General features: G+C 42.3%; 1 protein-coding gene across 1 annotated transcript in view; it reads right to left on the reverse strand.

The window, feature by feature from the left end:
* Window positions 1–23,117: 23,117 nt before the first annotated feature.
* ntrk2a (neurotrophic tyrosine kinase, receptor, type 2a) overlaps window positions 23,118–27,509 on the reverse strand; it is a 63,287-nt gene continuing 58,895 nt past the window's right edge. Inside the window, 2 exon segments of the mRNA XM_084024268.1 lie at window positions 23,118–23,342; window positions 24,965–25,123. Of these exon segments, the coding sequence (XP_083880394.1) occupies window positions 23,157–23,342; window positions 24,965–25,123 (345 nt within the window). The 3' untranslated portion in view covers window positions 23,118–23,156.

A 27,509-nucleotide genomic window follows, 5' to 3' on the forward strand; every position in this document is an offset into this window, starting at 1 on the left:
CTGTGTTTTGGTTGAAACACTCACTGGTGATGGGAGGAAACTGGATCTCCCCCACTGGCCAGCTTAGAGATCCAACCAACATGCCTTCTTATCCTCCTTTGTCCCCCCTTTCGTTAGTCTCACCCTGCACTTTAACTTTTTTACTCCTTTTGCCGACACTTCCTTGTGTCCTTCCTTGCTTGCCACCTCCTTCCCTTCTTGCCTTTTTTTTCTGACAAGCCAAGGTCGTGGTGTCTAAATGGGATGCAGGGATGACCTTACAGCTCTATCATAGGTCGACGTCCGGCATCCCGACTGTCTCGTGTAGAAAAACCTACTCGGATGCAACATCACTTGTTTTTGTGACCTCACTTCCTCCCTTTAACCCCTCCCTCTTCGGCTGTAACACACGTGGTCCCATGTTCCATGTGCTGCTTGCCTTGCTTTATCCAAAAATGAATCCATTTATATCACTCAACTGTAGAATGTTCACGTCTTTAACATGAAATACCGTTAACCACGAATGAAATGCCGTTATAAACCACACTAACTAAAAAGCTCTGGTTTGAGTTTCTCGGGTCACATACGACATTAAACACACATGATGATGGAATGTAAAATATCCACATGCACTGTTGGTGTTCTCGTTGTTTTTATTAATAGACAGCATCAAACTGACAAAGCAGTAACAAACAGACGCATGAGCTGCAGAGAGCAGAAAACCCCTTTTTGCACTTTGGAGAAACTATACACACAAAACAAAGAGGATCAAACTGAACGGAACATCGTTTTGCAACATGTCACGGTTTGCTAACCTCAGCTTCGGTCACCTCATTAGTTTGACGTTCTCAGAGCCCAAAGCCTGTGTTAACATTGCTGTGATGTTTTTTAAATAAATATGCTGGAAATGTAGTTTCCTTTTTAATCCGTTCCTCAGATTTGTGTGTACATTTTGTTGATTTGCTGAGGAGAGACCCATGCATAAAAAACCCCATGGTGCTTTGTATTGAGAGTATAAAGTAGTTTGTTTGAGTATTTCTTATTTTGTTCACGGAGATGAGGTACGTTTTTGTTGCATTTGTACAGCTGGTGCATGGCTATTACGTGTTGTTTTTATTCTGTAATTTATTATGGGTTTTTTTCTGGGATGCAAACCTGTATGTATGTGAGGCATTTTTTGTGTGTGTGTGTGTGTGTGTGTGTGTGTGTGTGTGTGTGTGTGTGTGTGTGTGTGTGTGTGTGTGTGTGTGTGTGTGTGTGTGTGTGTGTGTGTGTGTGTGTGTGTGTGTGTGTGTGAGTTTAAGTTATTCCATTATTCAGCTCAGCTAATGCTCTTACAGTTTGTTTCTTCTTTCAATTTGATTATCCCCTCTGACTCTCCTTCACTGCCCCCAAACATTTTCTCTCTGTCTTTCTTTGTCTCTCTTACCTTTTTAATTTCCTCTATTTTCTATCTTCCTCTTGGCGCTGCTGTTTTTTTTATTTTTTTTAACTCATGGACAACTAACAAACAGGTCCTTGCTCTGGGCGTGTGTGTGCGTGTAACGAACATATGATGTGAAAAAATGTCACTGTGAGAATTGTGTCTGCTGTTATATTTATGTTTGTCCACGTATGTCGGGCTACTTTTGTTTTATGTTAATTTTGAGGTAAACAAGCAGTGATAGCAACTCATTTTAAGTTGATTGTAACGCAGAAAATTGAAGAGTGAAGATGTTGGAAATAAAATGTGAATGTCGTAATCTGCCTCCTGTATTCTTTACTGTATGTGTCCTCATGGGGACCTTTCTCTCCACCTTGGTGAAGTAACTATAATAGATCCGAACTGAGTGCTGGTGAAAGCGAGGTGATTGGAGAACCAAACCAAAAACCTTAACAGGGAAAATGATTTTCCTACAATCTGGTTTCTTATTTGTTTTGCTTCCACTTTTAGTTTAAACCTCTAGTTGGTTTTGATCATTTCGATTTAAACTCGATTTTGTTTAAACATGCACTCCCTTCCAAGGCTGTCTATTCTACCGTAGCTGTTTCTTTCCAGTTACCTGAGAAAATATTTGTATATCTGGAAAAAAGAAGCTATGGAAATGATGATTTACAAATAACTTTTAGTTTAGGTGTACAAAGGATTATATTTATGTTCAGGTACAGATCTGTAATGTTACAAATGAAGGACATGGCATGTTTATGGCACTGTTGGTCATTGTAATTGTTCCTACCGTACATACTGAATGGATGTCTTCCTGAATCCACTCCTCATTCTGGTAACAAAAAAACATTGGACAGTGTGGACATGAGGAACAATAACTGTGACCAATAACTAATACGTACATATGGGCATGTGAGTATTGCTTGAGGACAGGCTTGAAAAATGTTCATGTAGTCACTCTTATTCTATCGACGGATCTATTCCTCTCTGCAAAGACAGAAGGGCAAACGAGTCTATCTATAAATGTTTATCTATAGATCTGTGTGTGTGTGTGTGTGTGTGTGTGTGTGTGTGTGTGTGTGTGTGTGTGTGTGTGTGTGTGTGTGTGTGTGTGTATTGTAATGTTTTCTAGGCAATTATTAAATCTCCAAAGAAGAGGCTTCAGAAATCCGATGATGTAAGGGTATGTCCTTAATCAACCTCCTGGAGTGCAGCAGCTCTCGGTTCAGTCTTGGGGGCTCGAAAATTACTTTATTTATTCACAGAAGCCATCAGGAGTGGTAAAAAAAATGTCTTGTAGGTTTTTTTTTTTATCAAATCTATAACATGGACCTGACAATTAACCCCTGAAACGCATAACACCGGCAGTATCGGTCTACAAAGCACTGTCTGGGTTTGGTATGAGTTGATTTATTTCTGGGCTAATAGAGCATAAGTAGACACTCGATCACTTCATGTCAGTGGCACAGTTGTATAAGCATTTGTTTAGCGATGTACCTCCGCTGCTTAAGTGCACCCGGGTAACCTAATCTTTTGCTTCTGAGTGAATGACTGAGGAAAGGAGGGGTAACAAAAAGCACATGTGTTTAAAAAGAAGCGTTGTATGATGCCGAATAGATAAAAAATGGACAAGAAGGATGCAGCGGAGAAGGGAATATGGGAGAGAGACAGTGAAAGCAGGAGGGGAGAGCAGAGGTGGAGGAGAATGTTAATCTGAGGAAGGCAGCAGGGAGAGAAAAGCTCTTTTTCAGTCTAAGCCCCACGCCCTCACTTCCTGTCCCTTCTGTCAATCAGGGCAGCTGAAGTGCATCAGACAAAAGAACCCCCCCCAACACACCCACCCATATCCTCCAACCACCACAAAACACCAGCACCAACCAACCAATTAACTGCTCTGGTCAGAGGACGTGTGTGTGTGTGTGTGTGTGTGTGTGTGTGTGTGTGTGTGTGTGTGTGTGTGTGTGTGTGTGTGTGTGTGTGTGTGTGATTTTGAAGCGCTTCTGTACGTTTCTCATGTTCATCAGAGACACCAAATTAGAAATGTCTCTCCCTCCGTCTCACGCATTTACGCCGGCGCCGTGCCCAGCCTCGATCTTCACACTGACAAGCTCATTTTCTGTAGTCAAAGTGTGGCTCCGTGGGCCTCTAATAGCGTAGCCAATTAGTGCCAGTGTCCGACTTGGCCGCTCCTCTAGCTCACTGGTGGTCCCACTGAGGGACAGAATGGCCGCAGTGAAAAGGTACAAGACCACAAAGAACGGCCTGACAAAGACGTGTGTGTATAGGCTGCATGTCACAGCAGCACACAGGAGTGGAAACATTCTGTGTGTGTGTGTGTGTGTGTGTGTGTGTGTGTGTGTGTGTGTGTGTGAGATCTCATTATAATTCAGCATGAGAAGTCCTCAATATGGAGTTAAGCATTATAAGCTGTTCCACGTACGATAGGAAGAAGTGCTTTTGAAGATGGTTGAATTGATCAAATTGTTGCCACTAAAGCGACCGAAGTACCACAAATTCAATCCTGCACAGACACCCGGGATATGGGTCAAGGTTCAACAACACTTGCAACTGCGTAGCATTTTTTTTCGTGTGTAAAATTTGCGGTGTGTACCTTTAATATTTAACCTCACAATTACACTCCAGTGTGTCGTACATGGCATCTTTCACTAGGGGGAGACACTTCTAATTGTGTTCCTGTAAAGCGACAAGCCTGTTATGTGCAGCTTTTTGTAAACGGTCTTCGAGCATAACAGAACGAACATGGTGGGTTTCGTTCGCTCGTGTGTGTGTGTGTGTGTGTGTGTGTGTGTGTGTGTGTGTGTGTGTGTGTGTGTGTGTGTGTGTGCGTGCGTGCGTGCGTGCGTGCGTGCGTGCGTGCGTGCGTGCGTGCGTGCGTGCGTGTGTGTGTGTGTGTGTGTGTGCGTGGAGGACAGAAATCTGGGCTTGTGATAAACCAACAAAAGACAGCTTGACATAGATGACGGATGAAAACACATCACTTTAATATTCAAATGCTCTGCAAACGTTTTCACAGGCGTTCACATGGACCCACTTTTTCTTTTTTTGCGTATGAATAGCCCTAGATAGTAGATACACACACACTCTCACACACACACACAGACATAATTGGTTACATAGGGAGCAGAGCCAACTTGCACCTCTCGTTGTCATGGTAACCAGAGAGACTGATTTTTCTAGAAGCACTTACTCACATCCCGTCTGTTATTCACTTGTTTGTTCATTCATTCCTCCTTTTAGCCTTTCTTTACACGACTATCCCCCCCCCCCCCCTCTCTCTCTCCCTCTCTCTCCCTCCCTCTCTCTCTCTCTGGGTGCTTTTCAACCCATTTCCATTCCCACCTCTCCTCCAATAAGATGCCCTCTTAGCATGCATATGCAAATGAGGCAGACTTGAAACCAATTAAAACAAATTGAATAACGAACAGCGTTGTGCCCTCAGAGACAGTGGCTTAAACCCACTAACACATCATCTGAGCAGTTACAAAGTCTGTATGATATCCATTCAAAGGCCTCCTGCTTGTTTTATGGGAACTATGATGTGATAATTTCATCTGTATACGTTGGCTCCTTTTTTGAACCAACGACCCAAATGCAGCATCTCCTCGCTCTTTCCCACTTCGTTTCTAGCACGTCCTTTGCCTCTTTTCCTTGACTTCCCCCCTCGACGCCCCCGCAGCTCTCTCCAGGGTGTATCAGGTTATCATTGGCCAGCAAAGCAGGAAACAGGAAGTATTGCTCCATAGACAGAACTCTGGAGATTCTAGCTGGACAAACACACATACACTCACACACACACATTCATGGAGGGGGAGAGACGAAGAGACAGCAGGCTCCCTGAGTCAGCGTCCAGTCAGACCCCAGACCAAGTCGACTTGGGGTCGTCGATGGAGAGACGCCAGCAAGATCAACATAACCTTCATGTTAACACACAATCTGTATTAACTGCATGCTGGACAGAGTGTGTGCATGTATGCATAAAACACACAGAGCCACTTAACATAAAGCATAAAGCATGGTACGTTCATGGGAAGCCGGGGGGAGACAGTAAACATGGCACTAAGGAAGGTGGTGAAACGAGAGAGTTAGTGGTGATGATGGATCCAGAGTGAGACGGACACAGACAGACTGGCACACGGCTGTCTCAGGAGTGTGATTCATATATAAGTTAAAGATATAGATACGAGTGCAGCGACCTCTCTACCTCCAGCTCTCTATACCCTCCATACCCCGCTGCACAAATATGTACAGGAAATATTGAAAACGCAGCCACTTAGAGAAAAATACTGCAACTTCACAACACAGTTAACTGGAGAAAACACAGGCAAATGCCAAATGAACATAACAAAACAGAATCAGGTTACGAAACAACGTTTCCAGAGGACGCGGCTCATGGAGTTATCTTTTCCATTGAGAACTGTTGTTGAGAAGTGGGTTTTTTTTACCTGAAGGGCCACAGGGGGCAGCGATGAGCCCACTCCACACTCCAAAACAACAGCAAACAATCACATTTTTAGGCTTTACAGAGCTACGTTAGCCTTCATACGTTCACTTTCAATATGGTGGACAACAGATCTGAAAAAAAAGTATTTTGTCGTGCTTATTTTTGTCAAACTCGTAAATATTTCGTCGTCTATTTGCATGTGTTTTTTTTGTTTTTTTTCCAAACAGTTGCGGTGTGATGTGCATTCAGGGCCACGATCCGTTACTCTATGCATCCATCTAAACTGTTAATGTAAAAGTAAGCAATCAGTATCAATTATTTAAAGTCAATTTTACAACATCCTTTATCCGTGTGTGCATGTGCTTGAATCTTCCTCTTTAATTGACAGAGGTAATTGTCAAAGGAAAGACGGATGATGGAGGAATCTTAAACAGACAATCATTCAGCAGCAGCAAGGAGACTGTTGGGAATTCAGATGTGTGACAGGTAACAGACAGCTTGTTTAAGACCGGAGCATCCCTGACCTGACCAATCGATCAAAAACACCTTTCAAAGTACAAACACGTACCTTTTTCAGATTTACCATGACTGAAGAGACGCTGGTGAATTCTGTTTTCCTCCGGTGTTTTTTCTTAAAATAATGGGGGATACATGACATCATTTTTGCTAATGCTGTGTCTTCTCCCCTTATCTGTCAATCAAAACACCCTAATCCACCAAAAGCTCAAATATGTGACCTCCCGCGTGACCCCAATGCTTGACTGAGTGACTGTCAAGGTAATGGGCATCCAATTCCATCAGTGAAAGAAAGACCCTCCTCCAAGATTTAGGAGGTAATTTAAGGATTGGGGCAGTCAGCCGGTACTTGACTGCTACAATTGCCCGGAGAGTTGTTATTGATGCAAGAAGTCAGAGATGGGATGAGGGATACATTCCTGACTGAAAGAGCTTCAAAGCACTTTGGTATGTTAAGAGCAAAGACTCACAGGAGCCACAATATCGTGTGTGTACAATACAACAAGCTCCACTGAACAATACGTAACACAATGAACCTGAATCATAGTGCATTCACAAGCCAGAGGACTTTACTTGTAATTGCCTACTGTAAAAAGCATTTTTGGATTTATTGTTTGGTATTTATTTGCCAAATGAGGAATGGTGCTCTTCAAAATGGACCAAAGTACCTTTGTTATGTTTTTGAAGGAAATATAATGCGTTTTTTTGTTTCTTTCAGAGAGTGGGATGAGAGGTTCAATAGCACTTATGTCAAGTAAAGAGTTGGAGCCAGGCGGTGATTAGCTTAGCATAGCATAAGGACTGAAAACACAAGGAACTGGTTAGCCTGGTCCTCTCTAAAGTTCAAAAATACACCTACCAGAAACTGTAAATCTGTGTTATAGCCTGTTTGGTTAATCTGTACAGAAATGAAAAAAAGTACTGTAAAAAAAGAAAAAGAAAAAGAAAGACAAATTGTGGTTTTATGGGAAGTTTCCTCCTACAAAGAACTTCTGTAACTATTTCTTGGAAAACGTTTGGGCACAGTTGACTATAATGAGCTGTATAGCCTGAGAAAGCTCTGCTGGGCAGACTTGTTCCTTATTAAGTTGTTAAAGCTACACTTGGTAACATAAAATGTTGTCATATTTGCTCATATCCTGTCAGCAGTACATGAGACAGAGAATCCTCTTAGTAGGCCTAATGGCGTTTGGAAGATTCCCCTTCACTTGAAGGCAAACAACCATGCGGAGCAGAGGAGTCTCTAATCCTGCTGTAAGTCACTGCTGATGAAAACACATTTAGATTTTTTTTCATATTTAGAAACATTGATATATTTTAAATATGATACATATTTATAATTTAAAATGAGAAAGTGTGGGTGCTGCTTGGATGTGGCTTTAAACATGTCTGCCAGGTCAGTTTACAGCTAAAAAGTATCTGAAATCTTTTGGGGTGAGAAAACATACAGCAACACAGTTTAAAATGTTACACTGGCATTCTTTGCTGTCAGGATCTAGTGACAACCTACCTGTTCCCACTTTTGTCATCTGCTCTGCTGGCCTCCCCAGCCATCTCCTCACCTGCATCTCATTCCCTAATCAGCCTCTCAGTTTACATGCAGGCCCAGTTCCACTCATTTCTAGCCAGACCATCATAGCTGCCATGGTTCTTCATGGTACCACAAGCAAAACCTGAGCCCTGACTCAGACCCAGGACCTGAGCTCGCCTATCTGTGCATTATCTAATCATTATGGCCACTTGAGGCAGTGGGAAAAAAGTAATCATAACACTGATATAATGAATCTGCCCCGTACCCATCCAACAGAAATGGAGCAACATTATCATTCATTTCAAATTGTGTTTCTGGATGTAATTAACTCTCCTTTGAGCTCCGTTTTGGTCTCCCCTAGCTGCTTAATCTTATGTTCACCAGCTAGGTCTTATTTTTAGCATACAGTGATTTAATTCACAGTTGGAAAGACTGCTTTATGAGAGCCGTGAGACTTGGACCAAATCATTAAAACCGTGCAAGCTGAGAAGAACCGCATCTAGCGACACATTACATTGAATCTTTTTTTCATCATTACTATAATGGTATTGATTTGTGCAGTGTAGCACTCACTTGTAAATGACAAATGTTGTCCATTTTTAAGCCACGCATTAAAACTAAATCATACAATCAGTGACGGTAAATAAAAACCTTTATTTAGAGCGTATGTATTCATTTTAGGAACAGTACATTTTGGACACCCGTACATTGTTTTGTGAGTAAGTCACATTTCTGTCTGAGGACAGCATCCCGTTAAAGGTCGAGCTGTGTGAGGACGGGTCTAAGGGATTTAAAGGTTTAGATATATATGAATCACCATAAATGGGCACGTCGTGTTTGTTTACCCTTTTGCACCTGTGGCTCAGTCATTCTAATTACATCCACTGATGGCTCTCTTTTCCTGCATCTCTAGAAATGAGAGTTAAGGGTTTAATTAGTCCTCCATGACCGTCATCAGAGCCAGTCTACCTCAATAACACTCTCCTCAATCAAGGGGAACAATAAGCACATACAGGTGCACACGGATGCAAAAAGGGGGAGTGAGCGCATGCGCTAACTCTCGTACTCACTCGGGGCGGAGCTTCCCCACAGGATTAGTCAATTATTAAACGGTCTGTGCCTCTAAGAAAGAGTGTTATTGATTGATTATCACTATAGGTTTAATAATTCAGTTGTTTTAATAGCAGAGATATGGAAGCGGAGGGGAATATGACGCGTCAGGGACAGGGGGTGGAGCCAGAGGAGAAGGAGGAGGAGGAAGAGGAGAAAAGGGACAAATGGAGAAGACGTCATGGAAAAGGGAAAGAAGAGAAGCGGGAGAGTGGTGAAAAGATGAGGGGGCCGTAAAGAGGAGCTGAATGCTAATGAGCCTGAGTCACAGAAACAAATCCCACCCGACTGAAACTTGGAATGGAAGAAATGAAAGATAAATTCCCATCTGTCCCTCAGCATCTTTCAACGATGCTCCCTCGTGCGAGCCCTTATTTTCCACACAATGTGTGAATGTGTGCATTCCTTCCCTGGGCTCAAAGAAAATATGTGATTTATTCTCAATCAAAGGGAAATAATTAGCTTGAGCACAGCTGAGGAGATTAGAAAACCTACAACTTTTAAGAACAAAGATGGGATGGGGATTACCTAAATAGGTACTTTGGAAAAGTCACAATTTGCCAAATTCCTTGTGTCCACATCAACCATTCAAACAATACGCAAATCCACTGCAGATGTTCCCGCCGAGCACTTGGGCTCATGGAAACAGTGGCACCTGCCAGTGTCCTCTAAGTAAATCAAATTTGCTCACAAATTTGGCTGAGCCTACTTGGCTGGCTAAGGGAACAAATCTGGTTTTGTTAACCTTCCTGAAGTCATCGCACGACCAAAAAGTGGTGTCAGGATTTTTTCACCAGCAATTTTGCAAACCTGCATCAAACCTTTTTGACCAAGTGTGCACTCTTATCTTGTAAAAGAAAATACTATAACATTTATGAGGGATAAATGCATGAAAGGGGACTAAACTGGTTCTGTTTTGCTTAACATTCAAACAATGACTTCATTTTTCTGCTGCCATTTCCAGCCATATAAAGTCTGTTCAAATATTCAATCAAGTTCTGTGGCCTCTCAGACAGATGACAACCACTTTGCCAAATTGTCAATGGTCCATGCACTGGTTGCCCAAAAACCAAATCATTTGGGCCAAATCCAGTGCTCACCTGGGCTACCTCTCTCACAGCCAGCAGCAACCGAGGCTGGCCTTCATCCCAGTCATGATCAGGCTCCGTGTACGAGGCACCCAAGAGTGACTTCATGGTTTGATGCAAGTCCTCTAAGGCGCCATGACTTGGTGATAAGCTAATGCCTGGTTATGCTTTATCAGAAGCAAAACCTGCATTTTTTACTAAGAGTGGAAATTGGAAGCCTGGCACATCACAGTCAACAAACATTGGTCACCAGATTCTGGGGGAGGCAGCGAACCCACACAGTCCATATTTAAATATTGGCTGAACCCAAGCTGAAATTGGACACAGCGTAGCTGGACATATCAACTGGATTGGCAAGTGTGGCAGGTTTTTTTGCCAGCGGACACATGCCATTTCAATCGGGGCCAAAAGAAATGATGCAAGTTGCAATTGTATGTTGTTTTTTCGACAATCTAGAGAAAAGCATCATCATGGGATGCTTTTCTCTAAATTTAGCAGGCACCGCAATTTGCACAGTCGGTTTTCCCACAGTTGTTTCCCTGGACAGAACCATTTACACAACACGATGTCCTTCTGCAGAAAATGCAGTTGCAGTTTCCATGTGTCCCCTCAGGAGACAGCAGCTCAAAAAGGGCCTTCGGAGAGGGATCAGATTTTTGTCCTTGAACCAAGACATCATGAGAATGGACTTTAGGGTTAGGGCTTTTGAGTTATGAGTTATTGCAAGAGCTGGGAACAACTCCACCTCAGGTTCAGAGTTTTATCCACCTCTTACTTTGAAGGAAGCGCAGCAGGAATCTGGCTAACCACATGAAGTCGCGTAGCAACAGCTTAAACTTTACATCCCGCCAAGTCATTCCCCAGAATTCAACCTCTTCCACAGGCGATGCCGGGCACACCCTAACGGCTACCTCTCTGGAGACCAAACCGCAGACCAGCTCCGATTTATGAACTGGTACTGGAAGAATAATCATACCAATACCCAGCATCGAAATGAAATCTCCAGTGTTTGTTTCTGGCGAGAAAGGGAGAATCGCCCAAACACACAACCAAACCAAAATTGCAGCTTGCTGGGAGCGGAGCGAGAGAGAGGACTGGTATCCGGCTCTGCTGGATGGGAATCAGGAGGATTCGTTTTGCATTAGCATTGACGTTAACGTTGATGTTTATTGCAATATTGAAGTTAGACGGCGCCGTAACTTCAATGAGCCATTGTTTAGCGCTTCCTTACATATATATGAGCATGTGTGCTGCCCACAGGTTGGACTGTTTGTTAACATGGCTGAATACCCTCCACGGTCCACTTCCAATCCAAACTTAGCTTCTTCCTCGCTGTTTTGTCCCGCTACGCTTGTCTTTCAGGCCTCCAATTACATCTATCTCCTGATTCACTGCTGGCTCCTGAGTCCGGCTGTGTGTAAAGGATTGTGTGAATCGTGAAAATAGTAAAGACACTAAGTCACTCACCCTTACACCTGCACTTTACATAGCATTTTGTCCGACGTGTTTCTCCTTGTTAAAAATGCATGAACTGACCGTACAGGAGAAGCTCTTCTTGTCTGAAAAATTCATGAAAAAGGACTTTTTATCCCCCACTTGTTCTTTGGAGGTGGAGAATAAGAGGAGATTGTTTTTCTCATGTCGTCCACCGGTGCATCGCTGATCCTGTGACCTCGTAGGAAGTGAATATGCTTATTCAACCGTCGTTCGGTAATATCGTCACTCCACAGGTGCTTATCCTCAAAACAAAGAGAGAAGGCAAGAGGGTCACTTGCTGGGAGTTTCTGGACTTCATCAGTTAGCTTGCGGGGTTAGCTAACCTGCCTCGTTCCAAATAGGTTTGAAAGACAAATCAAGTCAAATAGTGGAACAATTGCTTTTGGCTTCTTTCCAGCTTTCCATTTTCTGACCTCGGCATCGCTGGATGACAAGGCTGTTTCTACTCAATGTCCACTTACTTCCACGGTCTGGAGCCGTCGACTGTATCGCACAGTCTTCATTAGCAGATGGTTTTTCTCAGTTATCATGGAAGTGTAGATATTAAACCACAATCCTTTTCTAAAAACATCACACACCAAGTGCATTTAGGCATAAACCTGATCAAACCGTAACCAAAGCTTTGTCAGATCGGAAAACCTTCAGCTGAAAACGACATACTTTGTTGTTTAAAGTGGAGTTGTCTTGTTAGCTGCTGTTGTCAAGGTCGAGAATGATCTGTCAAAGTTCAACTTTTAAACCTGCAATAACAATAAGACTCTTATATCTGTCTCTGAGCTGCTATTGCCGCTATTAAACCCAGTGGTTACGGCTCATTTCCCCCGTCAGTGAGCGCTGTTTTTAAAGTCTTGGTGGTTTAGCCACCGATCTGTGAGCCAGATCAACAAACTGTCCCACCGAGGCTGCGGAGGTTCAAACCCCAAACACACCACCGCTCCCCCACCCGACCACAACTCCCAGCCGCCCCCCGACACCACTCACACACACAAATAACACGCATCCATAAGTCACACGATGGAGGGAGTAACAGTTTGGCCCTAAACACTCACCACTCTGCCACAACCAGGCACACACCAGCACGTCCCTCCTCCCCGGGCCGTACAGCAGAGTCGCTGGTGTGATTGCATTATTGATCACCCTGGATAGCTTTCTTTTTTTCTTTTTTTTTCTTTCTCGTCCTTCTTAAAAGCATTTAGCAATCTGGCAATTAGTTAGAGCTTAATGTAGGATGTCAAAACAGTGCTATTGATCCAGCGCGGCAAGGAGGAAAGATTGATCAGTCAACTCATTACGTTGCTGGCGCTGCCTCGTCATAAACACTCCAGATGAGACTCCATCAAAAGCCCATCCCTCGTTTACTGGCTCTCTCCTTGTTGCTCGTTCCATCATTCTCTCTCTCTCTCTGCATCAGACTCCCCAGTGTTTTCTGCTGTTGGCTCCTGATGCTTGTTTGCACTGTCTGCACATGGTTTAATATTGGTTTTGTTTGTTTTCCCCCCCCGATCTGCTCATTAATGCTCCCCTTCGCTCTTTGTCCTTTATTTCTTTTCTTTTCACTCCTGGTTACTCCCTCCTTTCTTTGTTTTTACTGTAAGCTATTTGTAAACTATTTATTTTCCCATTTCAGTTTCTCCCTTCTCTCTCGTCACGTTATATTTCTTTCTGTTTCCTTCAGACATCCTGGTATACAACAGGAAATATGCAAGGCAGTTATCGTTAAAATCTCAGAAAGAGCAAATTAAGCTGATTCGGTTTAGTTTGTGTCACTTGCATCAATTCATTAGTCAATCATATGAAAGTCAGGCAGTCGCAGACACAGTTGATTACATTTCACCGAAACACGGCCCAGCAGTCATTTTAGAGTGTCACATTGTTCCGTGGCCAGACGCTAAGCTCATTAATGGTGGCACAAGCTGCAAAATAATGAGGCCTGGTATTTATCAATCGCTTCACTCTTTGAATTCTGATTACGTTTTTTTTTTTTTGACATCAGTACAATTAAATATTCAGCAGATTCCCTGCAGAACAGATGAGTTAGAGTTTAAGGTTGTAATCAACGACCATTGCGCTAACAAAGGTATGCACTTGACAAATTGGACATAATAAGCTTGCTTGGTTAACTGGGCTTGATATGATTAATTATAATAACAAGTACCTTTGTTGTGCATAACACATTAAAGGAAATAGCTTCACAGCTTGTGAAATATTCCCAGGTATGTTTTACCCCGGAGCACAACCGGCAACACTGCTTTCTGGTTTAATTTGCATACCTTTATTGGTTACAAGTCATTCTGCTTCAGTTATGGTCATAATAACAAACAAGTATCACATTAAGTAAGAACACAAGTTATCAGCTTTATGCAGCCTACACCTTAATAATTTGTCAGGATAATAAAGCAGAAACATGATGAAACTTTTTTTTTAATTTTTTTAAGGACGGTCTGAGAAGTCCTCATTGGAAATTGTTAACCTTAGATATTGACACTAAATTTTGGAACTATAGCTCCTCTTGGAATCCTTGTCATATGATTGGTGTGTTGTTTTTGTCAGCTCTCTGTATTTCATGCGTGTCATTAATGTTTTCCTGAGGAAAAAAAACAAAATCTGAAGTGAGAAGATTAGGGTTTGTGTAATAAAACAGTCGTGGCTGACGGATTCAAGATTCACCTCATTCTCCACTTGTCTCCGTTCTGTTCGGCCCCTTTATCTCCGCTGCAGTTTCGGCTTGTTTTTAAGCGTCTGACTGTTTAACTTGATAACAGCTTTCAAATGGGATGTCAGTACATTCAGAGAGGAAAACAGCAGGAGCATAAAAGATAATGCTGAAGATGTTTTTTTTGGATCAAGTCTAGACATCTGTTCTCACCAGAAATCCTCCTATCTCCCTCTGTTTGTCTTTCTCCTTTCATCTCTTTCTCTATTGTTTTTGTTTCACTCCATCTCCTCTCTCTTCCTCTCTCCTCATCTCCTCCAGCCGGCACCATGTCCTCCTCTCTCGCTCCTCCTCCGGCTCCCCAACAAGTGTCTTATATTTCCAATGATGATTTAGCTCATAAATCTTGATAAAGCTACTGGCTGTTCCGTTTCGGTGGAACAGGAAACTCTTGCAGGAGAAGGAGGGGACAGAAGATGAGGAATGACTCTCGCTCAGGAGGTTGTCCTGTTTGTTTTGTTTTTTTTTCTTCCTGTTTTCCATTTTGATGGCCTCCCCTGGGAGGGAGCATTGGTGTTGTATCCACCCGAGGGATTCTGTGTTGTTTGTAATTGTATCTGCATTTCTTCAGCCACTCTAATATTCGTTTCTGTTTCTAATCCTTTCTGCTTATGTTTTAAGTCATCTATTCACTTCTAATCGTTTTTCAGCCGCCTCGTGCGTTTACCTTCGATAATTAAACAATCCAACAGAACTGCTGGGAAAAGGAATATTTCTCCCTGTTGTGGCCTCAGCAGACCGGCAGGGGAGGAAACAAATTATCTTTATATACTATTTATTTGTTTTGCAGGGAATGTAGTTTCTGTCACTGTTGTTTTTTTCAGTATCAAAGTGAGATATGTAGCTTTTGAAAGAGGAAATAACATCATTCTCCTTTTAGAAAACAAGAGCTGTATAAAAACACTCGGTGGAGCTTATGCTGCCTTACTTGGTGATTTGTGTTAGTACACTTAAGATATTGTTGCATAACTGACCATTTTTGGGGTGTTTTTCTGTTTCCGGTCTAAGGACAGAGAGTGTTGTTTCCTGGATAGATTATGAGGCCACTAGAAATTTAGCTAAAAATGTGCATGAGTGTATTTGTCCATCCCCCACTGTTAGGTCAAATATTAGGTTGGGTGCCGTTAAACCACTGTGGAAGAGGAGTGCACAACAGGGTGACTTATTTAAAAGGTTGCCAGTCAAAACCCATATAGAAAAGGTGATATGATAGAGAAATGTTACAGTCTCCTTCGTTTTCATCTTTCATTGTTGAATCTAAAGTGGATGTTTGTGTCACATGCTTCACTTTTATCCTTATTTTTATGGTAAAACTCTAATTTTGCAAAAAAATTGCATTTTGTTTTTTAATTAATGCCCCAACTTTGGCGAAGTGTAGAAACCTTTTTTCCAAGATTTAGAATCATGTTTTTATGAGATGATATTGTCAGGAAAACACACAAAATACATTGTCAGTCAACATCTCATCATTACAAGATCATTACAACTTGATGGAACAAAAATGACAATTGATGGCATCGTTTTTCTCTTTAAATATAAACGCTAATTAATAATCAGAAGCAAACACATTCCTTATGCTTTATAATGCTATCTGCAGCCGGGAACATCACCAACACACGAAAAGACGTTGGCAGGGGAACGCACGTACACACTCCTCCCTGTGGTGCCCATGATGTCACCACCCAGGTGCATCAGTGAGGGATTAACCACCATAATGACCGCCTGCCATTCCCTTACAAATCTCTAATTGGTCCACGTCATTATGAGGCATCTCTTCTTCTCCGAACCATTGTTCTCTTGTGTGTTTTCCCTCTCAGCCTGTGTTTCCGTAATAATAACACATGTCTCTCGAACAACAGTTGCTCTCCTTTGCTGCCTTTTAGATCTTCTGGGATGAGTCTACTGCTAATAGTATAGTATTAAGGCAGAGGCAGCATTACTGCAGCTTTGATGTGCACCACCCTCGATGGAGACTCTACGTTCCGGCTTGGCGGCCATTATTTCCTCGGATGGAAAAAAAGGTCAAAAGGTGCTGAGATATTGTCTTTGTAGGGTTTCAGTCCCACAGGGGAGATGAAATTAGATATTTGGATGCGTCACTACCAATTTAAGAGGCTTTGAACTCCATCTTGGATGTTTTCAGGTACAATTTTCGGGGAGTGTGCTTTTAGAATACAAGCTCCGTTTCTCCCAAATTCCTCTCCCAATTTTTAAAGTGATAAAATGGTGTTTTCTCCTCATCGTTTACCCCCCAGCATCTGGTTGAGCTTTGTTTTCTTTGCTTTCTGCATTCAAACACAATCTCACATTGTTTGTGGTTTTACTTTTTGCTTGTTGAAAAGTGGCTCAGCCAGGATTTTCGTATCATGATGTCAAACTGGGCAGCGTCACCTTCCCTCCTGGTTGATTTATTGTATTCCCTTTATGCTATGACTGACTTCACAAAAATAGTGGTGCATTGTGGTTTTCTTAAATTGTTATTGACATCTGAGCATTCAAAGAAATTGACATCAGGGAAACATTGTCCATTAACTTTGACTCCGTTTGAGCACAAAGAATCACCGAATCACAGACACAGATCCCGCCTCCCTGTCGTGACCTTGTCGTTGATGATAATGACAGTGTTGACTCTAATAATGCTCAGCTGAGCCCTGTGATTGTGTTTATGTATAGTTATCAGTATATAGTCTTTGTTTATGTGCCCTAGGCAAACCGGACCATCCTGAGGGTGGTCTACCTTTCAGGGAAGCAAAATCTCTCTTTTATTTTCTATAATAAGGTTGACTTCCATACAGACTCAATTAAGAACTGGAAGGGAGGAAAATGGGTTGGAATCCGTTTTAAACAGATTTTAATTGCTGAAGGAAATTACTTTATATACTTTTGTTGGAGTCCTCTGGTCTCGCCCACATTAGCTTTTTCCTTGAGAAGGAGGGTTTAAGACCACTCTTAATGAGGTTAAGTGTGTATTAATGGAGATGAAGGGAGAAGGCTAGTAATACTGTCTTCAGGCAGAAAGCAGGGGAGGTGTTGTGACAAAGATCTTTGGCTGGATTTTAAAACTCACTACATTTTGGTTGTACAATTTCTGCAAGTGAACAACCATGATCTCTTCTTCTGGGTTCCTCGCACCCAGACATCCAGTACATTAGCTAGTATAGCCTTTCATCCTTACTACTATGTGTGTGTGTGTGTGTGTGTGTGTGTGTGTGTGTGTGTGTGTGTGTGTGTGTGTGTGTGTGTGTGTGTGTGTGTGTGTGTTGATTAAAAGTGTTATTTATGAGGTTGAAGTGCTGAGTACAGGGATTCTCCACTATACACCAAGGAGAGCGCTACTACCACTTGCTTTCTTAACACACACACACACACACACACACACACACACGCACACGCAGTATGCTGAGTATAGGGACTTTCCCTTCCTCCTCATCCACGCACCGAAACACGCACAAATACTCAAATATCAAGGTGAATTTTGTGCCGCCTCGTGCATTTCTCATTTCCTTTTCCAACGACGTTTTTTATTCAAAGATAAATTGTAGACAGAGCTCTGTGTAAAAAGAACATATTAATTCAGCTGTTGCTTAATTGCATCAGGGATTTAGACGCACCCTCCTGTCCAATTTGCTCGTACAATTTCCCTGCAAAAAAGCCCCCAGGCTGCTCCTAATCTGCACACCAAGCAAGTTTTTTTTCTCTTTCTTAAAAGACACTGGATTTATACTGGGATTAATATGGGATTAATGGAATGGGAGAGATTTGGCATCACTCAAACACTCCAGCTCTTATCAGCGAATTCAATTTAGCATATTTTCTGTTTCTCTTGCACAGCTGCACGCCTGAGCACTTCCACTGTTTCTCACAAAGCCCCTCACTTTATTATTTTGTATTTTCCCTTCATTTTTGCTGGGTGTGTCTCCCTCTCCTTCTCAGACACACGCACACACACACACACACACACACTCACACACACTTCAACATTCAGCATATTCACTTGCAGGAGCTTTGATGTGACATTACACTTTTTATTAATTACATTGTATCACGACAGACTGGTCCACATTCAGAGAGAAATCATCATCATCATCATCATCATCATCATCATCATCATCATCATCATCATCAACATCATCATTATTACCATCATGACTCACTGTGATCGTTTCCACCACGCAGGTCTATGACTGTACAAGTGAAGTTCCCTCTGGTGTGTGTTTCTCTGGGTGTGTTCACCAGCAGGGCACAAAAAAAATGGGCGGCATCAACACTTTACCAAACAACAACCTGCTCGCAAAGACAGACATTAGCTGCATCACTCAGAATATGCCCGGATTTTAATTACCCTGTGTGCTTTGCAGCAAGTATGTTTCATTCATTTTAAGGGACATTTTTTTTAGGCATAGAAATGACATTTTTTCTTCATACAGAAGCATTACAGTGTGTTGCCTTCTGTCCTATTATAAGCCTCTCGCAATCCCAACATTCACCAAAATCCTCCTCTTTTTTTATTCTACCACCGCGGCAGCGGCGGAAACCCTCTAAACACAGAGACAAATAGCACAGAATCAAAGATACTGAAAAACAGAGATACTGCATATAGCAAATCACAGTTTCATTTTTCTTTTCTTTTTTTTTTTCGTTGTTGCAGCAGTTAAGCAGTTTTTGTGGTGTAACATTCGTCGGGGCGTTAGGTGCTCCAGAAGCATCCGAGCACAATCGTAAAGATGACCTTTGTCACATTTTTGCTCTATTAGCTCAGACTCTGATACGTGTGTGTGTGTGTGTGTGTGTGCAGGAGAGAAAAGAGGGATTACATGTGATATGGATCATAACACACCCAAAGTTGTGCATCTGTATGAGAAATCTGCTCGCCGAGTCACATGGTTTAGCTCAGCCTGATCTTAATGTTATAGTGAGGCGACGGGCAAAAGGGCGTATCCATTAATATTGCTGATGCGCTTTCGGTGAGACCCGGGGCTTTAGTTAGACGTGTGGAGAAGCAGGTGGATTTTTGAGTCATAAATAAAGCAATTGAGTGATTCCATAAATCTTAGCTGCCATAATACCGACCTCAGTCCTACGTGACCGGGTGAAGTCGTTTATCATGAATTGGTGAACGGCGACAACAAATCAATTCCGGATTCCTCCGTTGAATCTCATTACATTTGAACTAGGGTTTGGCTGGAGTCTGAACCCCCGGCCGACGGATCCCTCCTGACTCCCTCTGGCATCAATCAGTCTTCTCCACACACACACACACACACACACAGACACACACACACACACACACACACACACACACACACACACACACATCACCGGGAGAATGAGCAAAACACTGTTTGCATGTCATTTTTTGTGTGTATTTGTGAGTTCCATGTAGCTACCCAATTCCTCTGCCCTCCACTTCTAAGACAAAAGAAGAAAACGGGACAATCTAGATACTGACACAGTCTCGGACACAGCAGTTAGCGACGCTTATTTCTTTCAGCAGCTTATTCACATTTGTACACGTATTTTTGTTCATTCCTCTCACTGTTATTTTTCATTTTACAATAAAAAAAGAAAAAAGTAGCACTTCTAGAGACCAAAGTTTAAGACTATCACGTACAGTATAGGCAGCATAGAAGAGGAAAGTTGGTTGAGTAGTCTATTATACAATAGGTCACTTGAAGAAGATCGAGAAAGAGAGAAGTCTGTGATTGTCAGTCCCTCCTAATCCATTCATACAGCAGTTGTTGGTTTTCCTCCTTTTCCCCCCCTCCTCTCTCTTTTCTTTGTTTGACCAATATCTTTGATCTGAGGCATCGATGCAGAGACGGACCCATCTTCGGTGGAGTTATAGTTTCACAGAACGCTCCTGCGTTGTGCTGACGAGTCTTCATCGTAGCAAATATCCATCTCACAGCCTCTTCCTATCGGCTAACTGTCAAAAACATCGCCACTGTCCATCTTGACACAGTTCATTATTTTTTTAAAAACGAAACAAAAAACAAAACGAAAAGAAAAAGGAAACGCAGCGTACACGCAGGCTACACACACGCAGACGGTGCTTCTGACGTGGGAAGCGTGCGTATGCACTGTGTTTGGCCTGTCCTCTGTTATTACGCAGAGTTACTGTGTGGCAAGTCTTTTGAATCGTGTCCAATCTTCTTGACTGTACAGCAGGGATGGATTGTGAGGACCTTGTTAGCCTGCCACGTAATGCCACAACCTTTAACCCCCCGGGACTATCATTTATGCAAACCAAATCTAGAAACGTCCATCCCTGTTGTAGAGTAAGATGTTCATGAGGACGAACCATATTTTTGCCGACATAAAAAAACACATAATACACTCAAGATTATCTTACACGTTTCACCAAAACATAATCAATTGAACCAGTGATCGGTTTCAGTCTCGCTGTTGCAAAAGGCAACAGCAGATATATAGAAAGAAACGTACAAAATGCTTCGCAATTTATAAATAATACTATAAACCAATCAAATCAACATTTTTTTTTTCCAAGTTTACAAACGTCGACGCCATCAAGTGCTTGTTGTCAATAAACAAAGTAAGACTCATAATTCCAGATTTGATGTTTTTACAGCGAATTCAAATGGCTGTTAGTGAACCATCACATGTCTGCAGAGAGTAAAATATGCCCGAGTCAAACGCAGAAACAATCATGGAGTGTGATTCCCTCGCATGCATGTGAGCGGTTGTATATATACAGAGTGTCTTTGACCAGATATGTAAGCAGCGCTGTAAGTGAGTGAAGTGGTTCTCAGTAATGGGGACGTGTGGTGCGTTATCGAGCTCCGTCTGTGGACTGCCAGTAAAAGTGTGGTGTGAAGCCAGTTTCGTGTCGAGGTATAGGAATGTGATGGGAGCGCCGAAGTCAAAGTTGTGGCTTTGCAGAACATCTGCGGGGCCACGGTCATGATGGATGTTCACTTTCACTTTCTCCCTGAGGACGCTCACACCTCCTCTCTTCCTCCCCGCTGCCTCCTCTTCACTCCACTATCTGCTCTTTTTCCTTCATCTGTCTCTCCGCTCCCATCCTCTTCTCCTTTCTACTCCATTGCCTCCGTTCTGAACTCTCTCTCCCTTCCTCTCCATTTCTTTCCCAATACGCATTATTACCTCTCCTCTCATTTCTCCTCTCCGCCGCTCCTCATTGCAGCCCCCTCCCTCTCTTTCTTTCCCTGTTTTCTTCTTCTTCACCTCTCCCCTTCCATCGCTCCATCCATCCTTCTCAGCCATAAAACAATAAGTCTTGAATGTCTGTGAGGAGACTGTGCTAATGGAGCCCATTAGGCTGTAATGAAATATACATTACACCATTACAGTGGACGGGGGCCCTGGCTAAAGCACTGCGCCGCTCAAATAATAAAACATGCACAATTCAATTTCCTTCTCGTCCCGTTTTGAGTGTCTTTCAATGTGTGTGTGTGTGTGTGTGTGTGTGTGTGTTCACATGTGCGTCCCCTCCAGCACAGATGTGGTTTTCAAGGATGTCTGAGTGCTGAGAGCCTTGATGATTTAATATGGGTTGACCAAATGAACCACACCTTCTACAGCGTCGCCGCCCACACATCTGACCGTGATCTGACCACTCAAAAGCCCAGCCTCCCTAAGCAACTTCTACACCCCCCCACCTCCCCCAACACCAAGACCTAACGATTGTCGGACAGCTGCGGACAAATGAATCAATTGACCTCCGACACGAGCGCTTGATATCACAAGTGAAACATCTGTCACTTCAGGGGAGGAAGAAGAAGAAGAAGAAGAAGTAGTCCTCATGTGATGCTGTATGACGGTGCAGTCCAGGCCTGAGCAAAGTAAAAGTTTTAAGATAAGAGTATGCAGATATGAGTGCATATATCTGTAATCATGTATATCAGATGAGGAGATATTATAGATCAGTGCCAGATAGATCAAGCGTTTACATTTCTAGTATTCACAATTATGGTATAATAGAATACCTCAGCTTCAGTAGGCACTGTGATTGTTTGTTTGTTTCAGTGAAATTGTCTGATGTCATCCCACCTTCCTGATTTAAACTGACAGACAGGAAACCAGACTGCTTTTTTTTTCTGCTCCAATCTACTGTATGTGTGCCAGTGTGTTAATCATCAGCCGTGTAGTCATTTCCTCCGGCCGTGTCAGAGGAGTGCGGACATTAATACTCGTGTACAGTTCTGAGGGACAAACAGAAAGACAGATGGACAAACGGAGAGGAGGGGGGGGGGGGGGACACAGTGTCGTTATGGCTCAACATCGCATTCGCACAGAGCCACTTCCTCTGAAACGTCTCACCGTCGTACAGTCTCATATTTACACGCCAAAAAAAAAAAGGGCCGATGCTTCTGCCTCCTTGAAATTTTTCCGGATGTTCCAAACAAGTCCTGTTGTCCGACGGGCAGTGAGGGAAGAGTCACTGTTAATCAGATTTTAATCAATTTAGCCCCAAGTCAGTTTAAAGCATTTCAAAAGAAGTGAGCTTTTTTTTTTTCTTTTTTTTTTTTCCCTCCGAAGTGAAATTACTCTTTGTAAATGTCTCTTCAGGAAAGAAGGAGCGAAGGAGTAGAGATGCACAAAAAGGAAAGGAAATTGTCAGGAAGGGGATGAGTTGAGGGATTTTTTTTTTTGATTGCCTTTTAGAGTTCGATAATAGCTTCACATCCTGTACAGCTGTACCTGTACACTGCGTCCACAGGTGTCACCGTGTCCACCACGCACACACACACGCACACACACACACACACACACACACACACATGCATGCAACCTCAGATGCACAACCTCCATCGGCACCCACACACACACTCATCCTCCGTGGTCGCCCGTGTTCAGCCCAGTATATCCAGGTAGACAGGTGAGGCTTTGGCCAGATTGAGGAGCAGACCGTGGATTTCTTTGATGTTGAGTCTCATGTGCGGCTCTCTCTGCCAGCAGCCCAGCATCAGGTCGTAGACTTCCTTAGGACAGGTCCTGGGGCGCTGCAGCACCCGGCCCTGGGTTATACACTCGATCACCTACGGAGGGAGAAAGAAATACAGACCTGGGGTTAAATGGGAGTCTTCTTTTTCCACAACACACTAACAAAAAAAAAAAAAAACAGTCACAACTTTCTGCAGAGTGACGATGATGGAGCGTCTGCTTGGTGAAGCAGTTTTACCTCTCTGCAGTGGCATGCCGTGAAAATGTCGCTGTAAATTTGCTGGAGTGATGAAGTTGGATGTCACTGGAGCATTCAACCGGACAAAATATAAATCCAATTTCTCAATAGCAGTCTGAGAGAAAATGTTTGATTTAAATGTAGTGACTTACATATTCATTTAAAAACAAAAAATCGACTTTGGGATGAGGATGATTTGTGGATCAAGGAGAGGAGACGTTTTGAAACCCAAGCTACTATAAACAGAAGAGATCTCTCTGGTACAAAGAGTGTATATCATTCCTATGGCAGTGGTTGGTAAAATATCTATATTGTACTTTAATCAAGCTTTTTATAGCCTATTTTCATCATCCGTTAAATACACCCTGCTGTGTGCGTGGAACGAATGCCATTTAATGGCTTCTGTTATTTGTGATGCATCCATTAAAATGAAAAGAAGTAATACCTTAGATTAGCATCTCTAAATCATTAGGAAAAGATTTTGTAATCATCATTTTGCTGATCAAGCAGCTACGTATCCCCCCTTATTATTATCAGTTTGTGTGAGTAGATGAATAATGAATATCTCACTCAGGAACAAAACTCCATATCCTGTGTAAAAGATATCTGAGCATCAGACTTGGGTCAGGAGGTGAGTGAACTGTGAGTGAGATCTGATAGATGGAAATGGAAAAGGAAGATTGTGGACGGGGCTAAAGGTTAATTCCAGATGTAACCAGAGTGAATCAGGAGTAAAAACCAACAACCAGAAAGCTGTAATTAGAGTTGAGGACATCATAGGGTTGAGGTGAAGGTGAAGGGCACAGCTTTGTTTTCCCGAAACAGGGTCAAGACCCCGAGTGTAGTAAAGGGAAGATTTGTGAACAACTGTCATGATCTTGTGATCAAGATTTTCCTCTTTTATTTTGTAGTCTCTGCCTGTTGACTTCCTCCTTTTATTTTGTAGTTTCTGACGTGTCCTGTTGTACTTTACTTCCTGTTGTTTCCCTCCTTTTTCCTGCGTATCACCTGTGTGTGTGTGATTAGTCAGCTCATGTTCCTGTGTTTTTGTGGATTTTTGCCTGCGTTGTTTTTGGACTCATCCCTTCTGTTGCCCTTTGGACTTCTGTTGTAAGTTTATTTATTATTAAACCTTTGGTCCAGTTACATATTTGCCTGTGGCTGCATTTGGGTCTTAATCCCTGTTCCAAAACCTGACAGCAACACCTTTTTATATACACATGCTCCATTTTTTAATCTTAACACAACATCTATTTGGACATATAATCAAGAAAATCCTCTTCAGGGTAACTGATATCAAAGTTTGTCTGCAGCCCTCGATATTTAGTTGAAATTTGCAAGTCAATTTTATTTAGAAATCCCAATATCAGAAATCAGAGAAGCAGCTGAAAAGGGATCCCTCTCAGCACAGATGTAAAAACGCCTGTAAAAACACTTATGGAACAGTGTTTAGATATAAAAGAACAGGGTATTTCGTACCTCATTATTGGAGAGCTGGTACCAAGGCTGCTTTCCGTAAGTGAAGATCTCCCAGAGAACAACTCCTAGACTCCACACGTCACTCTCCGTGGTGAACTTTCTGTACATGATGCTTTCAGGGGGCATCCAACGGATTGGCAGCATGGTGTGACCTCCGACCTTTAAACACACAGAAAGAGAGAGAGCAAGTCAGTAATAGTGTGAACATAAGAAAGGATGGAGATATTAAGCCGGACATGTAAATATCCTGTTCTCTTCTATTCTTTTCTATTCTATTCTGCAACATCAAGCATGGTCATGCAGCTTTCACTTGGAAATGATAATACATCTTAAACGCTGCAAACATTTCACTCTTCAAAACTGCTGCCTGAGGCATTTCAGCGAGGCAGTGAGCGAGGTTTGATAATGTCATATGATGTAATAAGTTTATACACATTAGCCTAAGGAACGCACTAATTTATTGGCCACCGATCGCAAATCGGAAGTTAATTAAATTACACAGTCATCAACCACACAATCAAAAAAGAAAGAAAAAAAACAACAAATTGTTCATTTAGGTCAACTGTCAAATATATGATTTGAAATGTGTGAGTCGGCAAAATGTAATGTCTGATAGAGTGTAAACAAATAGAGTGTGTGCACTAAGCGTGTCCCATGTGAGTGACGTTAAATGAGTCTTATTAAAATATATATTTGATGAGAACTTTAATTGTCGCATCAAACAACTGAGGGAGTTCCAGCGGATTGTCGGAAAGCATCAATCAACAGCTAATCCCACACAGGAAGTCACACATTTCATTAAAGTCTACTCTGATCCGAGCTTTCGAAGCTCATTTCATTGTTGGATTTATTTGCTGTTTTTTTTTTTACTGTATAATAAACGTGACAGCCTTGCAGACTCTAACAGACTGTGACGAGGTTTAAAAAAGATGAATCTTCCGGGTCGGGGTCGGAGCGTGAAAAACCGTTAGATATGCATGTTAGACACGCCCATGTTTGAACTTTTAACCTGCTCAAAGTGAAAGTGAATTAAACCTAACCCTGTGTACTGACTCCATATATTGCGTCTCCCCTCGCTTCCCCTTCCGAACATGAATCTACCGACCCATCTGCACTCCGTTGCTCCGCGCAGATAGAACAATCCATCCTCCCAGGTTTATGCCTGTTATTAATGGCTTGGCACCCACACTTGGCTTGTTTCTTTGTTAGTCAGTGGGTTATTTAATGGAATAATAAAATGTGCACGGTCACATAGATAGCCATCAGGTTCACTGGTATACGTCTGGGGAAACTCTTACTCTACATCACCGGGCTCTCACTTTTCTCCCGGTAATGGCGTGTCTCGCTGCTGGTTTGCCTGTTTCTTATTTGCATTTCTCTCTCTGTCTCTGTCAAAGTCCATTGTGCTCTATAGGCAGGCCGGTGTTACCGAAACAGTCTGTTACAACGGTTAACATATAAGAATGACAATACAGAATACAATTAACATCAATCTCAATCAGAACAAACGACATGAAACGCTGTTTTTGCATTCGGTCAGAGCAAGTGACGTAGTGAGTGCAAGTGATAAAATGATGTTGTATATTGAGCAACCGTTGTCGAGAATTAAGGCAACATCCAATTTGCATTGAATGGTTTATGGTTTGGATCATTGGGCAGTGAGAGTTTTGCATAGTTTTGCAAATGTAGGGTCATCTAGACATAAACGGTATTATAATCACGACCCCATCTGTGTGTGCAGGTGCAACTTATTCACGCATCACATCTATAAGCATATATGTGTATGATCATGGACATACATTAGACCATTGCACAGTTCTAGAAGTAAAGATTCCAAGTGTGTTATACATAGTGATTAATATCAGATTCAAAATAGTGAGTGATTTCAGAGACAAACATTGTTTATTCTATTTTATAGTTTTCTGATCTTATTTATCCACTCATGTGTCTGAACCTTCTCACATACATTTGCCTTTTTTGTTTTATTCATCATGATCATTTTCCCCGACGGTCTGAAATATTAATATTGGGGCTCTTGAACCACGGGGCTACATTTCCTTTATGTTTATATCTGACTCAGTGTGTATGAGAGAGAGAGAGAGAGGAGGGCAGTCTTTTCAAAAAAGGGTTCCGGCGAGGCTAAATTGAAAGAGAAAACAGAGGCAAGGAAACAAATGAAGGCGCGGGAAGGGAAAGCTGGAGATTAAATCTTTTTGTCATTGCCATCAAATATAAAGAAAAGCGGCACATTCATGGATTTTCACTGAAGTATAGACAGTGGATCTCTCTCTGTCATCAGCTCTTTCTCTGTTTCCTCTTTGCAGTCAGTAGCTTTGTCGTCAGTCTTTGTGTCCTTTGCTGTTTCTCCTCTCTCTCTCTCTCCATCCCTCATTCCCTCCCTCGTTCTCACCTTCCCTCGCAGTTTCTAAGGCCGCCTGTCTGTCTCTCCCTCACAGTCTTATAAATATGCATCATTTCAGCTATAGACGACCGCCTGAGTGTTCCAGGAAAACCTCAAAAAAGGAGGATAAATAAAGCAGAGGAG

This window comes from Eutrigla gurnardus (genome assembly GCF_963514095.1).
Source record: "Eutrigla gurnardus genome assembly, chromosome: 13".
In the NCBI taxonomy this organism is placed as follows: domain Eukaryota; kingdom Metazoa; phylum Chordata; class Actinopteri; order Perciformes; family Triglidae; genus Eutrigla; species Eutrigla gurnardus.